The sequence below is a fragment of the Calliphora vicina genome, chromosome 1 (assembly GCF_958450345.1).
Source record: "Calliphora vicina chromosome 1, idCalVici1.1, whole genome shotgun sequence".
NCBI lineage: Eukaryota > Metazoa > Arthropoda > Insecta > Diptera > Calliphoridae > Calliphora > Calliphora vicina.
Genome location: NC_088780.1, coordinates 44,888,063 through 44,911,502, shown reverse-complemented (window position 1 = coordinate 44,911,502; position 23,440 = coordinate 44,888,063). Strand labels below are relative to the sequence as shown.

General features: G+C 28.2%; 2 protein-coding genes across 2 annotated transcripts in view; both read right to left on the bottom strand.

Annotated features, from left to right (window-relative positions):
- Positions 1 to 3,042: 3,042 nt before the first annotated feature.
- On the bottom strand, positions 3,043 to 6,010 carry LOC135959509 (uncharacterized protein DDB_G0271670-like). The gene has a single exon (XM_065510486.1). The coding sequence runs from the start codon at positions 6,008 to 6,010 to the stop codon at positions 5,027 to 5,029; it is 984 nt and encodes a 327-aa protein (XP_065366558.1). The 3' UTR covers positions 3,043 to 5,026.
- A 111-nt stretch (positions 6,011 to 6,121) lies between these two features.
- The window catches only part of svp (COUP transcription factor 2), a 41,878-nt gene continuing 24,559 nt past the window's right edge, over positions 6,122 to 23,440 (bottom strand). Inside the window, exons 4-5 of the mRNA XM_065510484.1 lie at positions 7,913 to 8,070; positions 6,122 to 6,262 (exon numbers count right to left, since the gene is read on the bottom strand). Coding sequence (XP_065366556.1) covers positions 6,146 to 6,262; positions 7,913 to 8,070 — 275 coding nt within the window. The 3' untranslated portion in view covers positions 6,122 to 6,145. The remainder of the gene's footprint in view (positions 6,263 to 7,912; positions 8,071 to 23,440) is intronic.

The window sequence follows — 23,440 nt, the reverse complement described above, 5'->3', positions numbered from 1 at the left end:
TTATATTCACTTTTTCTACTCTACTATTCTCGATGTATCCATACTTAAATTGAGCTCCAAATATCTGTTTGTCGAAAACGACAGATTGCAGACTATTACATTTTATTTTAATATTAGTAGGAAGAAATGCGTTAGAATATGATTTCCAATTCATAAAATCACTATGTTTCAATACAATGCACTCATAGCCTTTTGGAGATGTTCGCGAATTTGAAATGAGTGAAGGCCACTCAGAAGGTGCCCAAATTGTTCTTCCTTTAATAAAATTTTCAATTGTTGCATGTATTGAATCAACGGGCATCATTGTATGTCCTGGTACCAAAAATGTAACTTTTACTTTCTGAACGAATACTCAAGTTCTTAGAAAGAACTCAGTATGTTCAGTGAGAACCAGAACATAAAAAAACAAAAAACCAAAACGAAAACCAAAAAACATTTCAACAGTATTAATTTAAAATGTTTTATGGTTGGAAAAATTTTTGTTACAACAACAATAATAAAAAAAAATTCCCAAAAAGGTGCATTTTTAACAAACTACAACCAAGTGTAAAAAAATTAGAATGTAATTTTTCATTTTCCCTATCAAACAATTTTTTAAATTTTTATATTTATCTAAATATTTATGTCTTAAAAGTTAGCTTTTCAAAAAGTACAAATTGCTTAACTATACATCTTCTTAGACAACTTAAAAAGAAAAAAGTACTTTTTTCCCAAAAAACTTGCGAAAAATCGCCTTTTTGAATTCAAATGCATAAAACTTTGAACTCGGCCAGTATTTTTAAACCATTTTTTTTATTTGACACATACTTTTGTTGTTGGTCCAATCTGGAAATATTTGGATCCGCTGTTATCAAAAAACTGGAGTAGGGTGGTTAAAAATGTTAAAAATTAAATTTTCAAATGCGAATATCTCCTAAGCTATGACAGATAATTGATAGTTTTTTGTAGTGCTCGATAAGGTCCCGGCCCTTGGTGGGCCCATTAGGTACAAATTTCAAACTTAAAGTCGACAACACTCCCTCTTCGCCCAAGTGAAATTTCATTCAAACCAGATTAACCGTTAAGAAGTTACAGATTCATTTCCGTTTTTTTCCTATACCACTGTGTGTCGCTTACGATAAAATTCATTTACTGTAAAATGTAAACATTGACTTACGATAAAATCTTACCCCCTATAATTTTGAAGTTATTAACAATTTTGATATTCTGAGAACGCTAAAACATCAGTCGGTCCATAAAATTTTAATTTCTGAATTAAAAAAAAAAATTTTAAAATGTCGCTTACGATAATTTGGCGCTAAGGGCTCGATATGTTCCTGTGGTTGAAAATTACAACTATTAAAATAAATGGCGAAATTTACAGAGAAGTTTTCCTAAAAACCGTATATTGCCATTTGTATTATCTACTTCTTATTTAGCATAGATTTATTAAGATGCCAATATGCAAAACAATTTTTTTGAATGATAAACGGTGATTAATTTACAGTGTTTTTCATTAGTTTGTTCTTTGTCATACATCACGCGTGATTGTCATCATATTTGTACTATGTATTGTTTGACAATTGATCATGGAAAGATCCACATTACGTCTCCAAGTTATTCAGATGTATTACGAAAATTAGGGCCTGGCAACTAGCTGAAGTCAAAATTCTTCGTAGATTATCCAGTTATGATACAATTGTACTTTCCGAATGGACAACCGCGACAAGCATTCGAATGAAATTATCTTTAAAAAAGTGAATGACAGATATTGATATTTCGGTTCATAACAAAGATTCCGAAATCCAATTATATTTTTAGTGTTTTATTTAAAATTAAAAAAAAAACTCTAAATGAATCATCCTTTATAAACAAAACGGATTAAGATAAGATCAGTTGGAATCCAAATGAATATATCATACAAATATTGATGAAACGATTTCGAAGAAAATGTCTGTGATTAATTTGTTCTAAAATAGTTCTAAAATAAAAATTTCAAATGCTTCTTTGATTACCCGTTTCAGTTTATTTTTGTTAAAAAAATCGGCTAATATTTTCAGAATTTAAGAACATTATCTGTCAAATTAAAGGCTAATTAATATCTTTACTACACAAGTCTTCCATTCATATACTTACTGATAAATGTGTCTCTCCTGGTAAAAAAATAATGGGCAACAGTCCAATTTCAGGCACAATTTTTCAAAAAAATTTGATAAAATTAAAGTCTGCCCATTCGATAAATAAATTAGTAGATGTAACATCTTGTTCTAGAAAATTTTACTAGAATCAAAATAACGTTTTTTTTAAAACCTAATAATTTAGAAAAATAATTTGCATGTAAAGAGTATTTCATTAAGCGTTTTCTATCTTTAAATTTAAATAAAGCAAAGTGTGTGTGAGATATTATCTAAACCTGTAATTCGTTTGAAAGGACCATCAATGTCATTATGTATGAAATATATCATAGTGTCCGCCACAGCTTCCCTGGGTAGCGCGCATCCGATATATCAAATTTTCACAAATTGTCATATGTGGCATGAGCCTGGCCAGCCCAAAATCCACACGAAACAGTGACTTTGGACACTCTTTATCTCATGTGGGTTGGTATCGTCTTAAATTTGACAAAGTTTGTTTGTTGTCATTCAGAAATTGGCCTCACCGTGAAATGGGAAAAGTGCTCGGAACGTTTGATAAAATAATTTAATCATTTGTACGTGCTGTTCAACGCTATATCTTTCCATGGTGATTTGGTAAAACAAACTGACTAAATGAGAGCCAATTCTACAGATGTAGCTTTAACAATGTGACCGATATTAACTACCAAATTTCGGAAACATCGACCTAGTCTTGGTTTATAGTATACGAGTATATCTCAGCCGTTTATGAGACGATTTTGCTGATGACTTTTTTTGATATATTGGCATCACAATCTTGACTATTATTTCATAATTTCTTGACTAATAAAATCTTTCAACCCCAATTCCATGGTATTTTACTTGATACAAACCTGATACATACATTTATAAATGTTAATAAACAAATAAAATATTTAAACAACTGGTATTTTTATAATAAACAAAAAATAATTTTTATTAATTTAAAATATATGTATAAATTTTTTTATATAAAAAAATAACTTAAATATTAAAAAATAAAAAGTTGCACTGGGGATTTTTTATATTTAGCTTTTTTCGTTTTGATTTCAAACATTTAACGAAATCAAAATAAATTTTGAATTTTTATAAAAAGAAATGATTAAAACCATCTTTAAGATGGTTGGAGAAAAATAAAATATTTTGTAAATTAATAAAAAAATAAATTTATAATTAAATTGCCACAATAGGTTTTTGTTTTGTTTTTTTTTTTGTTCATATTTTAATATTATTTTATTAATTAAATCTAAAATGGTTTTATTTATTATTTTTCCTCTCTTTGTTTTTGGTATAAATTGTGCAAAAGAATTTTTAAAAATTAAAATAAAAATAATAATTGCTAAATAGTGTAGTGTAGAGTATTTAAGATACAATTTTAACTTACAAATAAAGTTGTTTTAATTATTTATTTAATTAATTTTTTTTAATATACAATTATTAAGTATTATTAAGTGCCTTTTACACACATACATACATTATTTCTTTATATATATATATATATATTTATAACTTTTACTATACAAAAATTTGTATGTTGTTTATTTATATTACTTATTTTACAATATTTTATACAAATTTATTATATTTTATTTATATCTACAACAACAATAATAATAAAAAGAAAATTATTACGTTTTACGTAATGTTGGTTTTTTCTTTCTTTAATTTATTAATGTTTAAATTATTTTAAGAAGATATGTTTATTTGAAGTCATTTGTATTTGAATTGTAATTTGTGAACAGTTTATAAATTTGAGCATAAATTTAAATTGAGAAAATTTAGTTTTGAGACTTGTTTTGGAGATGTTTGAATTTAAATATTTAATGAATCTTTATATTGTGAATATGATCAAAAAATTAAACTCGAGACAGAACACTTGGTGAGTAAAAGCTGAGATAATGTCGAAAATATAGATGAAATTCAAAGTCGTTTTAGCTAAGTACGCCTCTCTGTTTGTTTGTGTAAATCACACTCACATCTAAAATATACAACCACACTCAATGAGCTTCAGCTCAAAATGTCTAAGCACATTGGTATTGAAAATCAATAAAATCGGTTAAGTAGAAAAAAAGTTGTGGCCCAAAATGTGAGACAGCCTCGAATAATTTTAATGAATTTTCTCAAAAACATTTTTCAACATTGTAACGTACTTGGCTTATTTTTGTGTGTGATTGTTGCATCTATGATTATTGTTGTTTCTTCTTACACTGTTTATGAAAAAGGGAAAATAATTGTTGCCCTTTTTATGTCCCTTATTTCAAAATCGTTGTAGTATAAAACATCCAAATCATGGATGTAAATTACAGATAAATTGATAACAAAGAAAAAGTCTTAGTTTTTGTAATTACTGAAAAGCTTTGATTATGTAAAGAGAGAAATCAGCAGTAAAATAATTTCACTAAATTTAACAGACTAAATTGACTAGACGACCACCAATATTTGTAATTAGTTTCAATTTTAAAAATTTGATCATATACAATATAATATCAAAAAAGAAAACAGAATAATATTTTGTACTTACATTAAGATTTTTTTCTCTCTTCAAATTGATTTTGAGCTGAAAGTATTTAGAGTTGTGTTTTCAAATTGGCATTTAATTTTTTTTTTTAAATGACTTCAATTTGTGGTTTTTATAAAAAAAAATTTACAACTAAAACGTAACTATGTTTAAATAAATTAAGTAAAAACAACTGAAATATTTAGGAGGTAAAAAACTATTTACAAAATAAAGGAATTAGAAATATTTTAACTATTCATTTACACATTTTTTGCTATTTAAAATTACAATTTTAATTAAATATTTTTTTTGGGTTTTTATAACTTTTTTTTAAATTTTTTTAACTTTTTTGTATTTTAGGTTTTTTTTTATTTTTCTTGTTTAATAATAAATTACACTACTTGACATCCACTATAAGAGGAACTTCACTGATATCGATTAAATTTGGTGACGTTACTGGTTCAACATGCTGATGAAGATGTTGGTGATGTTCATGATTGTGAGGAGCATGAAGATGATGATGGTGATGTAAATGATGTGGGTGAAAATGGCTAGCAGCAATATTGCTAGTTGCAGAATTTGTCGATATAAGTGATGCTGTATTAACCAGTGTTATAGACGGCGAAGTGGTGGAAGCTGATGAAGCCGACGACAACAATGACGAAGATGATGAAGTGGTTGAGGTTGTTGACGAGGCAGATGATAATGCTGAAGACACCAAAGCTGTTGTCAAATTGTGAGGTTGATGATGACTTTGCTGTGATGTATCATGGTTCAGTGGTGAAGAGTTTTTGGATAAATTTGTCAAATCATGTTCGTGATTACTGTTGCTGCTGCTGGCAGTGATCGCATTTTGACAATTGGCCATTAAAGCAATACGCTGTTGTTGCTGCTGCAAACACTGATTTGCATTTACCGCTGCTGCGGCCATCATCATGGCGGCATCACAATAATTTGTCAACATTGCCGTACTAGCAGAAGCTTGCATAGCAGCTGCCGATGAGGCTGTCGCTGCATACGTTGATGTATTGGCCATTAAAGCGGTTTGCGTTAATTGATGATGATATTCATTACCGAAAAATGTTGCACCATAATTAACAGCACTAACACCACCAGCACCACCACTACTCGTCATATCATTTGGACTAATCGCACCTGTTTCTTCGTCCATAGAGGATGTTGTCGTTGTTGCCGTTGTTATTGCTGCTGTAGCAACATTTGCATTAATAGTATTATTGTTATTACTTTGTGGTAAACTTGTTTGTATTGCATTTAAAACATGGCTATTGTTGCTACTATGACTATTTGGAAAATCATTTGCATTTACATTACCGCCAATACCAACAATTGCACCACCATGTGTGTATGCATTATGTTGCATTGTAACTGCTGCTGCTGCATTTAACGTTTGCTGGTGTTGATATTGTTGTTGTTGTGTAGTGGTTGCAACTGCTGCTGCAGCTGCTACGGCAGCAGCGGATGATCAAGTTGTTGTCAATTGTCTCCACATTGTATGTCACATCGATGGTAAGTAAGGCCAAGAGAAACTGTTACCGGACAATAGCATGTCACGTATCAGCGTTTCAATGGGTGTTTTACCGACTAGACGGACAAAAAATAATTGTTCAATGACCTGAAATGACAAAGACAATGTATGAAAAATTAATGAAAATTATAAAAGAAAAAATATATGTATGTAAAATATATGAGAGTTTGTTACAGTGGTGAAAGAGGATATTATTATGACTCAACAGTTTTTAGATTGATAGATTTAGCTATGTCAGTCGTTGGTGTAAATCACTTCCAAAATTCACAACCAAAATTAATGAGATTTACATTGAAATGCGTATTGTCCAAAGAAGTTTGGTATTGAAAATAAGCAAAATTTGTTCATTATAAGAAACGCTATGGTTCACCATGTGAGACAACCTCTATGCAAATCCCAACTTAACGAACAAAATGTTATATATATCAATAAATGTCAAATGCTAGGAACAGTGTTGGACTATTATCATTATCATTAAACCAACATATTGAAAATAGGGTGGAAATGGCGCATCGAATTTGAGCTTTCTGAAGAAGAGTGTTCAATATAGAAGAGATGATGAAACATCAAGCCGCTTCAAATGATGGAAATTAAAAGCTGAGTAGACACAAGCGTGCATCTCCCATCCATGATGTGATCAACTGTATTTTTGACTACTAGTTAATATGGGTTAATGAAATCCAAGTAAAAAACTGTATTTATTTTTAATATTTTGTGATCTAGTAGAATACAGAAATTGCTCAAATTATCAGCATTTGTTTTTTAGATTACAAAGACTAATTTTAGTTCTTTGGAGCATCGAAAATCCAAAAAGGTAAAAAATAAGGGCCAACTTAATGTACACCGACTCATCGGTTATAATCGCGATGACCAAGAAATGAGAAAAATCAGTATTTGGCTCATGTGGAGAAGGATACTTATGTCAGTATCAGTTTTTAGTCGAATAACAATCAAATATTTCTCACGATATCTAAAATGTTGCAGTCGTATAGGTTCGGATTTAATAACTGTTTCATTCGGTTGGCTAAAAATTCGATTATCCCAACAAAGCTGTTATATACATATGTACTACACCATTTCCAATTGTATTTCAGAAGTTTCTAATTGTATTTCAGAAAATTTTAATTATATTTTAGAAAATTCCAATTGAATTTTAGAAATTTCCAATTATATCTCAGAATTTTCTAATTGAATTTCAGAATATTCCAATTATATTTCAGAATTTTTCATTTATATTTCAGAAATTTCTAATTGTATTTCAGAAACTTCCATTTGTATTTCAGAATTTTCCAATTGTATTGCAGAAGTCTCCATTTGTATTTCAGACATTTAATTTATACTTGAAAAGTTTCCAATTGTATTTCTGAATTTTCCAATTGTATTTCAGAAATTTTCATTTGTATTTCAGAAAATTCTAATAGCTACAAATGGCAATTTCTGAAATACAATTGGAAAATTCTGAAATATAATTGGAAACTTCTGAAATATTATTGGAATATGCTGAGGTTCAATTAGAAAATTCTGAAATACAATTGAACTTTCTGAAATATAAATGGATATTTGTGAAATAAAATTGGAATATTCTGAAACACAATTTGAAAATTCTGAAATATAATTGTAAATTTCTGAAATACAATAAGAATTTTCGAAATACAATTGGAAATGGTGTAGTTAAAAATATTCAATTAAAAAGTGCGAATAATTGGGTGTTAAAAAAATGCAAAATAAAATACTTACTTGTGACGAAACCGTTCTTAAAGATGGCAGCCTTAATAATAATTTACCAAATCGTGTGGGTTGATTTGGATACTGTGTCCTACAATATTCCTCTAAAGCACACTGGGATTTTTCTTGCAGGGATTCTATATGCGTCACATCTGATAAGCCACAGGCATCTGGAATTATTAAATAAATAAACAATATTTTAGTTAATAAAATGATAAATATTTTTAATTTTTTATTTTGTCACACTTTAAGCAACATTAAACTGCTTTGAACTAGCTTAAAACCGCTTTCAATAAATTAGATAAAAAAAACAAACTGATGTCATTCAAAAACTATTTAAAGAATTCGATGGCTACTTTAATTGAAACTAATCAAATGTAAAAAACAAAAAACTGAAATTACAAAATTTCGCCCGCAAAGACTTTATATATGAAAACGAGTAAATTAAACATTTACATTTTAGCTTTTAATGGAGTTAACAAAAAGACTTTATCTTAATTTTTAGAATCAGTGTGACATAGAAAAAACTACTGTATACAATTTATGCAATCTTCAGTTTCTTTAACCATTTATTCCTATTTTTTATAGGAATTTTTTTGAAATAACAACAAAAAGTGTTAAAGCTCTAATCATAGTTATCATTACTAACAAACACGTTATTTTAACTGCAGCTTTAGTGTTTTTATATACAATTACTATTTGCCGTTTTTTTTTTTCTATGTCTCTGCCACCGAGGCGACATAATATTAAACACATATTTATGGTCGATTTGAATGGACATTAATTGATAGTTTTATATGTCTGAACAATTGCCTCTTTTTATATTGTAGTATAAAGTAAAATAAAATATTTTAGCATAGATGTTTTTTGAGTTTTTTATGAAAGAAACAAATTTAAACGACATATTGATGTCATTGCAAAAGCGGACATAATTTTGGGGCTTATGTTAGTAAAAAGGAGGGGTTTAAATAACATTAGCGTAAACAAGATATAGAAGTTATTAAGAGTTTATTTAAAACTAGTAACTTTGTTGGAAATAAATGAAGTATTGGAATATTGGAAAATATTTTTAAGTAATATTCAATGAAATCTAATTGCTTTTGTCGACATATTAAAGTTTTTGTTTATTTTAAAGATTGGTGTCAATTTTGTATACCCTTCACCATGTTACCACTCAATTAATTTTTTAATTTCTGTTCTTTTGCGACCCTATAAAATCTAGTACGAGCCTAAGTCTTGTATTAATATATACAAATTCGGTATTTAAAATGAGCAAATTCAGTTTATTAATTGCTGGTATATTAGCAAAAAACCAAGACTACCTAGATTTTCGTGAATATTTTAGGCCATATCTTGTATACTGTTCTAAACATAGACAATTATCACACAAAAAAAATATTTATAATTTGTTTTTTTTTGACTATGGTAAAACCTACTATAGCACTTATATATGTTTAGTTTATTTTTAAAATCACAGACCCAGAAAACCACATAATCTTCATTATGACTTTTAGTCGGCAAAATATTATGCAATATGAAATAACTTTTTAATTAAATGTTTAACTTTTAGTAATCTCATTAGCCGCATGAAAAATTGCTTGCCATTATTATTAAATAATTTTTCAATAAAATTAATGTTATAAAAAGCAAACAATTTGTTTTAGCAAATTTAAAATTATGCTTTAAAATAAGTACGAAAAAAATTAATGATTTTTAAAATAAACTACATCTTTTAGATCAAGTTTAATATGAAAAACTCAGCAGGAAAGTGCAGGTATTGATCAGACATATATAGAGGTAATGATATACACATGAGACTAGTTTTACGTAGAGGTTGTAAATAAATTAAACTTACTAAAAATCCTTTTGATCTTGTTATAGATCCCTTGGCGATCACAAGCCGCTTTGTTTCAGGAAGTAGTTGCAAGCATGATTTGAAATAGAGTTGTTTCTAAGAAGTTATAATTGGTCTCTTTTGTGGAACTAGCTCCAAGGGTGACAATTTCGAACAAAAATAATTCCAAATAAATTCAAGAGTTTATTATTCAGTTTTGATCAGTGGTCCGTTCTTTTTATGCACTTTCCTTTTCTGTTGCAATCTGACCAAATATTGATTGAAATGTTTGTTTCTCATTCAGTTTGGTCCAGGTCGGCATAAAGAGAACATGGTAAATGAACTGTTGTAATCGGCTTCGATAGTAATTGAAATTTTTGCTTTTTATTTGATAATTTAAAATAAATTAGCTGACATTCGTGTTGTTTACATGTAAATAACCGATCACGTTCGACCCATGGTAGGTATGAGTAGCGATCACTGATTTAGATAGGTATAAAATATATATTTGACAAAGTACATACATGTATATGTATTTTGTTTAATTTATACAAATAATAACAATTTTGTCAATAGTTTTATAAATTTTTTATTGACTTTTTATTTGACTTTGCTAAGCTAGGCTTCGGTTTAACATGCCACACTACTGTGGTTTATTGAGAGGCGTGAAAAATGTATCATGTACGTTCGATTATGTGCGTCTAACAAAAAAAACCATACATATGTATGTATATGTAATAAAAAAGAAAATCTGTAATTTTTAAACCACAAAACGCAAATACTCACATAAATCTTTATGATTGGAAAACTAATTTCAGGTTGAACAGCGGTATATGTAAGATACAAATTGTGTAATTTATATTAAACTTTAGATTAAATACAAAGTAAAGTTATTACTTTTAAAACAAATACAAAATAAAGTCGGAAAACTAAACCGTATACAAATCTAAGATATATGACAAGTTTGTACTAAATTTTCAAAACTTGGTTTATAACTAAAAAAGAAATTCTCAATTGTTTAAAGTTTTTAACTAAAAATGTACGAATTATTTTAAAATGTGCCTACTCAAATATAAAGTACTGTGTGAGAATTATTTCTTTTCTTCACTACTTTCCTCGTTAACAAACTCCTACAAAAAAAAAAATTGATCGCCTTAAACATTAAAACCATTAACAATTAATAAACGAAAACAACACGATTATAAAACAGTAATAATCATAAAATGTTCCAACTGCTTTCGGAGCGCTCCGCAAGAGAAAAACTGTTGTGATCGCTAAAATCACTCAACTTAACAATAATTGTCAATTGACTTTCTATTAAAACCAATAAAGTTGGTCACTAAAATCATGTACTCCCAGACAATTCAAAACCACTCTTCGTTATATGTTGAGAAAACACCAAAAACCATAAAGAAGAAACTAACACAAAAATATAGCAAAAGACCAAAAAAAAAAAACAGCAAAATAAAAAACGAATCGTTAAAATTAGTTGGAGTATAGACCTAAAGCCGCAAATAGTTATTGCCAGAAACCGTGATACTCTATAGAGAAATTGAATTGATTTTTATAGACGTAAAAGAAATAAAACAGCAACAAATACACTAGATCAGTCTTAAGGAGGGGGTGTTGGTAAAATTCCCGAAAAAGAAGAAGAAGGAGAAAAAAACTAAATAAATTTCTTTCTTAGGAAGCAGCGCAAAAAACAATACAAAAGGAAGAAATCAAAATTTCATGACATACACACGGTACAATGTAAGGTATGAACAGAAATGTAAAACAGTTTATTCATTAAATAATTTTTTAAAAAAATTTAAAATGAAAATTTAGTATCTCACCCTATACAATTAGGTAGTACACCCAACAAAATGAACTAATTAATAGCACACTCTTAATATAGCAATAAATAAGTGAATTTATGGTTTCATTAAAATATTTTAAAGAACAAATTCTTGAGATGTTACGGAAATTAAATAGCACACCCTAAAATATGAATAATTAAATTAGAATCATCACATTTTTTGGTTTTTCTATTAAAACTATCCAGAAAATTAAGTAGCACACTCTATTTAAAACTAACAAAATAAGTAGCACAGCTATTAGTACTAATTTTAGTAGAACAGCCAAATAAAATCTCAAAAATATAATGAATTACTTCAAGTTGCATATGAAAAATTTTATTAAAATTCAACAAAATATATAAAATTTTTCAGAGAATTAATTAGCACACCCTATAAACGTAACAAATTTGTTTTTAATTTCCTATATTTCCTATGTACTGTAGGTGTTGACATTTTCTGGTACTATATAACATAACATATTCCAAATACATTTTAATCGAGAATCTAAATTTTAACAAAGGCCCTGACAAACGTAAATTTTATCAAAAGCTGAAGTTTCTTACTGAAAAATTTAACTAAATCTGTGGTCGTATGGAAAAACTAGTTAACTCCACTTATTCAGATAATTGAGATAAAACCAAAAATAGAAAAGTTATTTTCATGTAAAAGCATGCTAACTAAATGCATTTTTTGTAAAAACAAGGTAACTCCATATATTTTAAAAAAACAGAAAAATTAGAAGTTTATAAGCACGTTGTTTCATATTAAACTTCGAAATAGAACAAATTCGGGTCACAAGCTCTTTGGGTCCCAATTTTGAACCTAAAAAAAGAATAAAACTTGCCTTATTGTTGATAGGTATATATGAATAAAAGGAAAAAATATTTTTTGAAGAAACTAGGTAACTCCAATTTTTAGAAAAAAAAACCGGTAAATTAACGTGCTGTGTCAAATAGTTAATGTTTTTTCACAAATGATTTCTAAAGTTGCCTTAATTCCGTAAAATATCAAAATAAATTAAAAAAAAAAGTTTTTTTTGGAAAAATTAGGTAACTTCATTTTTCGAAAAAACTAGGTAACTGACATCGAATTTAATTGAGAATGAACCCAGAAATCTTTAACATTATATAAAATTTGTTTTGTTTAAATAATTAGTGAAATATGTTTAAAACGTTAAGTGTGTTTTCTCGTGTTTTCAAAAAATGGACCACACAAATGTTGATTGAGTATCTTCATTGGCCTCTACTAGAGTGTCCAAAAAAGCGGCAAATTTAAAAAACCGGTTTCCGGTTTAACCGCAAAAGTGTGCTTTTGAAAAAACCGGTTTTGATTATAGTCTTTTAAAAATACGATTAAGCGGTTTCGGCTTTAGTCTTAAAAAAACGGTTAACCGGTTTATGTTAAATTTGTAGTTAATATGAAAAAGGTCTCCTTAAATTTATTTTTCTTTGTGGACGCTAATAGGAAATGTGTTAAGAATTGTCTAATAAATCTTTTGAAATTTTGCATTTTTGAAATCTTAAGGCTCTATCTTTATGCAATTATTTTATATCTTTTACGAAATATTGTCAAATGCTATAAATTTCTATAGATTAAATCAATATTTTTAAAACTGGTATCAAAGTTTTTCATAAATATGTTTGAATAGAGCCGTCTTACAAAAACCGGTTTGTCAAAAACCGAAAAGTTAAAAATACCGAAACCGGTAGAGTTTACAAAGACTAAAAACCGATTTTCGGTTACGGTTTTGGATACTCTAGGCTCTACGAATATCAAAGCAGAAAGTCCTAACGCTAGCTGAATAACCGACTGATGAACTGAAAGTTTTTACACGAAAACTAATAGTTTTTGCACACAGAAATAAAGCTTGGACATTCTTCTTTTAAAATGTTTCCTCAAAAGTAAAGAAAAACGTGGGTTTTGACAAAGTTATGAAGAAAACCCAATTTTTGGCAAAAACTCGACTTGAAAACTCTTCCGAAAAATCTGAAATAAATCTCAAAAATACTTTACCCAATAAGCTTTTAAATTATGTTTGAGCACCCATGAAAATAAAAAAAATATATATAAGACTTTCAATAAAAATGTATTATTTTACAACACTGCAAGTATGAGGTATAACATTTTTTTCTTCAAACCATGGGTAGTCAAGCACTTAGTCAGCAGCTCTAACAAGTCATCTGCAAAGTGAAAGACATTCCTAATACCTGATTCTATATACAAAACAAAAAAAATCCATACAAACTGATTTACAGGCATTGAGGGTTTGGGAGGGAAAATAGTAGACAAACAAATAAATAAAAAGAAACAAAAATTTCCCAACTGTTGTGAGTAGTAAACCTAGTTTGAACTTGGATTATTTTATATATATTTTTTTCCTATTTTAAGTACGTATGTGTAGGTTCCTTTTTCTCTGTAGTAGTTGTTGCTTTTATTCTTGCTGTTGTTGTTGTTGTTGGTAAAAGTTCAATGCAGTATTTTTTGCCTTTTTTTTCGTTCGTATTTTGAAAAGATCGTGACCGCATGTCTTAAATGCATAATGACCGTAAATGCATTTAAAGTTTGATGCCACAGCCAAAGCCACCACAATAAACTCTGAGTGCATCAAGCAAGAAAACAGTTGAGAAAAAAAAAAACACAACAAGAATAAAATCTCTACTTTAAAACTTATGTTACAATATTTTTCAAACTATGAATGTAGTACTTTTTTTTCTCTTCTTATAACTGAAAGAAAATGTTTGTATGGCAAACAAAAAAAAAAAACAAAAGCCCAAAAACCGAAATCGCGAAAAATGAGTTTCTTGACAAAATATGATGGTGTAGAAAAGGTTAAACCGTTTTTGAGTATTTATAAATTGTAGCATAAAATTTATAGCATTTATATATTTCTCCACTTTTTTTCTTAAAGAATATTTATTTATTTGTTTTTGATATTTTTTGCTTGCTTTCGCAAAGTAAAATATTTTATAAAAAAAAGTTTATAACTTTATTAGTTTAGTTAATAACACGTTTCTTTAACCATCAACGTATGTGTGTCGCTTTTGCATTTGTGATTCTGTTTCGTTTATAGTTGATTTTTGAGGTCATAGTACAATTGAATTTATGAACAATTGCTTTTTAATGAAAGGTATAGTAAGATATTAGCCACATTTAAGTATTTATATCTCAAATATATGTAGTGCCGAAACCATTGATACCCTACCTAACAAAATAATTTTAAGCTGCAAAGTAATATTGTGCCCAAAGTTGGTTTAGTAGAATATCACGTTTTAAATATGTCAAATTATTCATTATTTGTTAAAAATTCCTGAAGTTTAGATTTAAATAAAACAACTGAAATGATTATTGCCCATGTTTAACCATAGTTGGCTTTTAGTTCTAGTATTTAAAGACAGATGGCGCCTTATAATGTAGTGTACTTTTAATTCGATTTACTTTGTATTTAGTTATAAAGTATTTCATCTCATATTAATTTATTATTGCCTGTCATTAAATCTGTTAAAATATTTTAAATTGTTCTAGTATAATTACGGATACTAATGATTTAATACATTTACTGTTTCAGCTTGTTGCATTTATTTTAAAACACATGTTAAAAATAAAAACAAACAATAAATTCTTGGAACTTTAAATTGTTGACGTAACAAGCAAATTAAAATTGTACATTAGTATTTTTTATGCTACACACTACATTGGTAATAACTGTGGTTATTAAAAAATAAACAAATTTAAAGTTCATAGTTATGAATTTCAAATTAAAAACAACACACTAAAATTTGAGGGATCAAGAATTGTTATAAGCCCAAACTTTTTACCCATGATTTAGAGTTTAATGAACAATTACTACGGAAAAATGTTACTATTTTCACCTTCTGAACAGGAACCGAAACTGAAGCGAATATGAATTCATAGCACCTAAAATATTTTTGAAAATTAGTTTCTTTTTCTTTTTCAATTTTCAGATTATATTTTTTTTGTATAATACAATATAATCGAACATAAAAAAGTCTTACAAAAAATACAGAGTTAACTATTCGTTTAAATTAGTTTTCAAAAAGCTGAACAAATTAAATCCCCGTTTCGGTTTCGAAAATTGCAAATCGACCGGATTCGGATTTTTCATTTTACACCTAGAAACAATAAACATTTGAAAATAAACTAAAATTCTATAAAAAAGTTGGTTATATATTGACAGGAAGGATTTTTTAGCAGTCATAACTCAGATAGAAGTTTAATTGAAAAACATATTTGGTAATCATCTTCAAACAATCTGGAAATAATTAACCAAACAATAGTTTCGACAATTTTCTGAACAGAAAACATTTTAAATATTACATTTACATAGGTTCAGAATTGTTATATTATAATTTCCAAAGCGATCATATATTTTTTAATTAAATTTTCAAAAATGAGTTAGTTTTGCAAATTGATTTAATATAGATAAACATATAGCGGAGACTAGAAAAAAACTCAGACAAAAAAATTACTCAAAATAATCACTTATCGAGTGTTGGTTTTGTTTTCACATAGTTTTTTATACTAATACATTCTCACCACTTAGGTTTCTGACAATTGAGTTAGGTCTTTGACAGGAGAGTTTCCACTCTATGTCTATAGTCTATGGTCTTTAACTTTAATATATTATTTTATTAGCAAACAATGACAAGTAAAATCAAATTTAATGTTGTACATTTTTTGTAGGGTTCCTAGCCGGGAACATTTTTCTGGGAATTACCGGGAATATTTATCTAGAAATTGACTTGATTCTTCTTAAAGAAATGTTGGTATTCTAGTGGATTAAATTGATCGTTTAATTTGTTTATATGCATTCTAATTGAAAAAACGTTTCTTTCGATTTTTTCAGATTTTCTTAGTTACACATCTTAAATCTGGTATGGCGCCACATAAATTAAACCTCAAGGTTGGTTGTATTGCAATGCTTCTGCGGAATTTAAATACGAGGAGAGGACACTGTAATGACACAAGATTGCATATGACCAAACTTTCGAAAAACCTCATATGTGCAAATATCCTGTCAGGCACTGCCGAAGGAAGTCCCGCTTTTATACCGAGGATTGACATGGCTCCTATTAATCAATACCTCCCATTCGTTTTGCGCAGAACACGATTCCTCATAAGGCTGGCATTTTCCATAACAATAACACTGTACACTACCAAAAAAATTACAAGGTCAGACCAATAAATTTTGATAGAGGAGACAAAAAAAAAGACACGTGTATCGGCGTTTTGAAAGTTTACATCCGAATTTCATTTGAGGGGGGGTTAAAGTTTCCCAACTCTGGCACATTCTTATTGTTAATCGGCATAAGAAACCATGTGATCCTTACATTTTAGGTATAAAATGTTTTCAGCAAATTTATGTAAAATGTTATGGAGAATATTTTTGTAGAATATGTTAACCCTCTAAATCCTCAAGGCATGGATCTTTTTTATCCTTCTTTTAAGAAAGAGCAAAAAACACCATTAAAACAGGGATTTAAGGGGCTAAAATGTTCAGCAAAAATATTTTCCTTGAAATTTTACTACAAGTCCCTGAATACAACAAAATGGAAAATTCAACCAGAAAGTTAGAAATAAGACATAACAAAAGAGAGCTTAGGGTTAAATTCGCATTTGTTAAGAATTTTATTTTAAAGTACCCCAAAAATTTAGCATGAAAAAAAAATGTTAAAATTTAACTAAAAATTTTTAATATCTCTATTATTTTACCTTCGATAGCAAATTTGGGTAGGATGTTTTCATTAATTACATTTTTTTTAGCTCTAGGCAATTCCACTTCATTACCATACAATGTCCAGCATATTGTAATGTGAGCACACTTTTGTAAAATATTTTTTTTTTAATTTTTAAAACTTCATATTTCTGGACCAAAAGGGACTGGAATCAAAAAGGCAAAGATTTGATAAACACTTGTTTCTTTATTTCCAATCATTACTTTAAAATAATGCATTAAGATCGAATAGAGATCGAGAACTGAATTAAATCGATAAATATTATGTTTTATTTATGAATAAATTTTTAGTAAACTTTTTAAAAAAGCTATTTGATTAACAAAAATAATTAAAAGTGTGTCACAACTAATCATCATCTATGCTGGCAATTTAAAAATCCTTTAAGTAATTGCCCAACCGATTTACTTAGTAACATAAATATATAGGTCATTTCATTTGCATGTCTTTATCGCCATTATATGACACATATTTTGTCTTGCCAACAGGCAACTTCCTAAATTACCGCTAACTTTAATTTCAATTTAAACAAACATTGACAACAACTTCTCCTATACACTATGTAAGTGTACTGTAGTATAGTAACTTAGAAAAAACAAATAAAAATATGCATAGGCAAATACGAAGTAAGTATGTATCTGCAACTTAATGTTAAATCGTTTAGACATCTTTACATACACATTTTTCCGGAGTATCTTTCTCAAACAACTGTTTAGTTAATGTAATAACGATTGTTTTTTTATATATATTTTATTTGCTTCCTTTAAACGTTTGTGTTTGATTTTAAGTTGTTTTCTTCTATGTCTATGGCAACATCATCCATTCATTGCTTAACTCATGTAAAAGAGTTTGTCGTCTTGTATTTATTGTTGTGGTTGATTTTTCTTTTTTTTGCCTACTTTCATGCAGAATATTTGCTGTAGAGCTTTTTAATGCTTTTTTTGTTACTTTACATTGCACTCCAACTTTGGCTGTAACAAATATATGTAAGTACATACATAGTGAAACTGCAGCAGGAGAGGTGGATAAGGAGTTAAGGAACCAGTAGAGGTAACATAAGCATAAGAAAACAACATGTAAAGATTTGCTATGCTGTCCTTTACTTAAGCGACGACGTTTATTGACGTCAAGATTGCACATTATGAACATTAATACAACACTCGTTTATGTCGCTTATTTACAAGCAACGATCATCGTTTTCATTGTATCTCTCTACACATTCATACATACTCGTACTGTGTTGTACTATCCCAGCAGTTCCAGGAGACAGTTCCGAACTAGTGATTTTACCCATCATTTAGGGTGGGAACTAGTTACATAACTAGCTACATGATTATTATTTTTAACACGTGCATGTCCTAAGTATGGGATCAATTGACCCTTTTTTATTACAATTAGACTGTCCAAAGTAATCAACGAATTGGATTCATATACTGGTTAAATATCTGGTAACTTGATCAGCTACTTAACTAGTTATTTTAACATGTACGGGTGCTAATTGACCTCAAATAGTCACCTTAAAATACATATCATAGACAGTCCAATAAACGATTGTTTGCAAACAAACATTCCTTCGACAACTCTCCAATAGATTGCTTCTAGTGGGTAAAATAACTACTTTCTAAAGTGCAGTACAAAATAAACGTTAAGAGTGACTTCACTATAGGTTACTAAGAGACACTAAAGTGACTAGCGACTATTATTACATGGGATATCAGTATACTTAAGCAAAAATAAACTGTATGAGAATTATATCAACACAATTTGTATAAAACCAGTTTGAACGAATTACTCACAAAACGTTCACTCTAGATTACTTAGAGATACTTAAGTGACAATTGTCTTCACGTTAAATTACTTGGGATGTATAAAGTAAGCAATTGTCTTCTCTCTGCACTCTTAAGAGCACATACGTGTCAAATGACCCAAAATATATAAATTGAAGTCAGCCAAGTGATAGAACATTAGTGACAATTACTGTCTTTAAGGGATACATTGACTACTAGCTTAACTGTTGGGTATAAAGTACTATACATATGTACTTGTACACTATGTAGTACTCGTATAGTATACGTACTGCTGTTGTTTGAACGTTTGAGATTTTTTACTGCCTGGTTTTTTTTTTCATCCGTTGGTCTTGGCTAAAATAATGAAAATAATTTCACCAATTTTTAAGAGGCATAACATTGATGTTTCTTGTCGTTGCTGTTGTTGTAGTAGTAGGAGATATGTTGTTAAACACAGAATAGCAGAAATTGCTAGAAAACTCTACTTAGGTTTAGAATTTCCAATAGCAAAGTTCTTACAAATAGTTTATAACTGGATTTAAATTTGATTTGGTCTCAGTCCATAAACATAATAAATTGTTTGGCTATTTTGTGAGTATTGATAATTTAAATGTGTGTCGTAAATTTTTGTTAGGGGGAGTCAATTAAATTGCATACACACTTTTGAAATGCGTCATCTTAAAGGAATTTATTACACAGAGAAGGTTTTCCGTCTAATGGGCTTATTACAGGCAAAATAAGTAATTATTGAAGTGTGAAAATTAAAAAAAAAACTCAGTTAGAAATATCTGAAAGTAAATTATTTTCGATATACCTAAAAATATGTGTGAATAGTATCAAAAACATGGAAGGACTCCCAATTAAATTGCATCGGGAATACTCTAACAATGCCACGAAATACCGCACAGTTGGGCAGAATCAAAATTTTTTGGAAATAAATCTGGCATTTCTAAACGGCTTCTAAACGATCGGGATAAAATTTGACGTGGGCGTAGCCAAGGAGTATTCGAGTTTAAGTTATTAAAATGGGCCCTACAAATGATCCAAGGGCGGCGCTATGAGGGCTATAAGGTAGGGTACTTTCGACATGTAAAATGTTTAAACACGTGCAATTTTTTTGTTTCCCATCTGATTGCAAATTGATTTATATTTTTGGAAAGCGCAAACATTAGGAACAATTTGATCCACATTTATTCCGAGTTATATTTTTTTGTTCAGATAAATTAATTTTTGGTCTTACAAAAAAAATTTCAAGTCAATATCTCAATTAGAGTCATAAATAAGCCAATTTAAAGCTCCGTCCATCAAAAATATTGCACTTTTTCATATATATAAATTTTCTTAATATGCTAAGTCAGAACCAATACAACTTTTTAGTATTTTGCAATATTTTTGATGGACGGAGTTTTAAAGTAGCATTTTTTTGAATCTAATTGAGATATTGACTTGAATTTTTTTTGTAAGACCAAAACTTAACTTATCTAAACAAAAAAATATAACTCGGAATAAATGTGGATCAAATTGTTCCTAATTTTTGCAATCCTATTCAAATTTTGTGACAAATTTTAGTTTTAGAATCTTAATAAATATGTAATAACATCTTTATTTATTAAAAAAACTCAATGAAAACTTGGCAAAAGGTAAAGGGAACCCGCAATTCCTAAAAATTGGAGCAAAAAAGGCATTTTTACAATTTTTACAAAGGGGTCCACATTTCCTTCTGGGCTGGGAAAATACCTTGGTGATAAATAAGGAACACATTTATAAAAGTACATCCCGTTTTTTGATCCCAGCTTTGGGATTTTAAGACATGTGGCCCAAAGTTGAAATTTTGATAAAAAAATTGGACACATTCCGAAAGGCGTAGGGGCGACATACTTGAAAAATAGAACATGTTTTTTATATCACGATGTTCTTCATTGTTATATTTCTTAAAGAAAGTTTATTTTTAATAAAAAATAGTTATGTCACCTTTTCCCCCAAAAAACAGCAAAAATCAAAATTTTTTTGAATATTTAAATTGAAAATCAAAAATGTTTTCTGAAATCATTTGTATGTTATTCGTAATTTAGTTGTCTAACCAATTTTGAAATGCCTATAACTCGGAAATTATAGGAAATAAATAGCACACGCATTTTTTTCAAGACCTAGCCGAGCGCTAACTTTTCATAAAATATTTTAAATTGAAAAAAAGATTTCCAAATTTTTGATACCGATACCAAAATCCTAATTTTTAATCAAAAAATTATTTTTTCATCAAGAAACTCATTTAATATAAAAAAATAATTTTTTCATTAAAAATCCATTTTCCAACAAAAATAAACATTAAAAATTTTTCATTACAACAAATTTATTTCCTATAAAATATGACCTTCGTCACGTCATTCAATCTTGTTGAATGTTTCGTTTATAAAGTTTACTTAAGTTAACCATAGCCTGCAAAAAAACACAAGTAGTAAACGAAAAAACAACAACAACAAGCCGAATGCGTAAGAGTTGATAGTACAAGAAATAATGAGAAGCGCATAGTAAGCAATGTATAACAAAATCAATGTTAGCAGTGAATTTTTCAAGAGGAGTGATTTGCGCAGTAGTATTTGAAACTTTAATAAACAATAAAATATGACATATTATATATCACTGGAAAGGTAAAGAGTTCTAGTTTTCGAATATGTTAACAAAAACTGTAATTTCTATAACCCTGATTTAGGTGGAGGGTATTAAGTATATTAAATCAATATAACTTGTTTTTAAATAGATTTGCTTTGAACTAATGAAACTAATTCTAATATGAGAACATATTCATTTGAAAATATCACTAGACAAAATCAGGTTTAGAAAATACTTCTTATTTTTAATTAATTATTTTTAAGAAATAGTTACGACCTATTTGAAAATTCCTGTTAATGGAGATGCTAAGAGCCAATGGTACTAAATATCGCAAAGTAAAATGGAAATCTTGCTTAATCGAAAATTATAAATAAATAAAATAAAAATAATACATAAGTAAACTTAAATAATTATATAAATAATAAATGCCATGATTTTTAAATTTTTTCTTTGTTTAAACAAATAAATAAAAAAAGTTTATTTTAAATTTTGTATATGGGTATAAGTATACATATAAAAATATATGTAATAAAAATAAGCAACAAAATTTTATTAAAAAAATAAAACATAAAAATAAATAAATATGTTAACAAATAATAAACAAATCACCAGAGTTAATATAAATAAATATAAACAAAACCAAAAGTAACCAAATTGCGTTAGAAAAACAATAACTGCCTCCTTGATGTAAGCAATGCAGTATTGCATGTCAGTTGCCCATGATATCCTTTAATCCAGGTAAATGAAACGACATGACAGGTTGTGTGCTTGTGTAAGGAATTGGAGTAGAGTGGTAGTAGTAGTTGGTGATGTGGCGTTAATTACTATGGGAGTGCTTCACATTATTTATGGACAAATGAATTTGTGGCATTCGCATGTTGTTAAGTAAGTAGTTGTTGTTGTTGGATGATTATGCTGTTAGGAAAAGTGCTTTTATAGGTATTTGAGAGTGGATGTGTGTGTGATGTAAGTGAGTGCATATGAAAGTGTGTTATAGATATAAAAAAGGATAAGCTTTGCAAAAATGAAAAAATGAAAAACTTTTATTAATAAAATGAAATGAATGGGTAAAAAATGGTTTTAAAATTGAGTCTAATTAAATAATTCATTAAAATTGAATACTATTTAATTAAAGTCAATTTTATTTCATAAAACAAAAATGTACTAATTTAAGTATTTTAATTCATTTAGTTAATATTATAACTATTGAAAGAAAATGGTCAAATTAGCACATCTTTGCTAAAAACTAGCTAGAATATGTTAATTACAAAATCAAAACAAAAAATACCAAAACACAAAGTAAACAAATGCTACTATAGTTACTACTACAACTACTGAAAATATATTTAAAATAATAATTCTTATTCAAGAGTAGATTAGATAGAATAGAATAAGCTTTATTTGTTCAACACGTGAGCATACAAGGTTTCCGAGCATAAAAAAGTGGCACCTTCCGTATTATAAAATTTATTTCATAAATTATGCATTTTGGACAAAAAAGCTAATTTTTTAGTTTTTTCTAAAACTCTTCACTTTATAAATTTATTTATAAATAAATTTACAATATCTTTTACAGAAATAAATTGCAAATGTCAAAATTGTGGAAATTTATTGCTGAAAAACAGAAATTTGAAACTTCCCAAAAACATGAAGGGAAAGCTTTTTTAAATGTTTATTCAAATAATGATAATTTTAAACATAATTAATAAATCAATTAACTT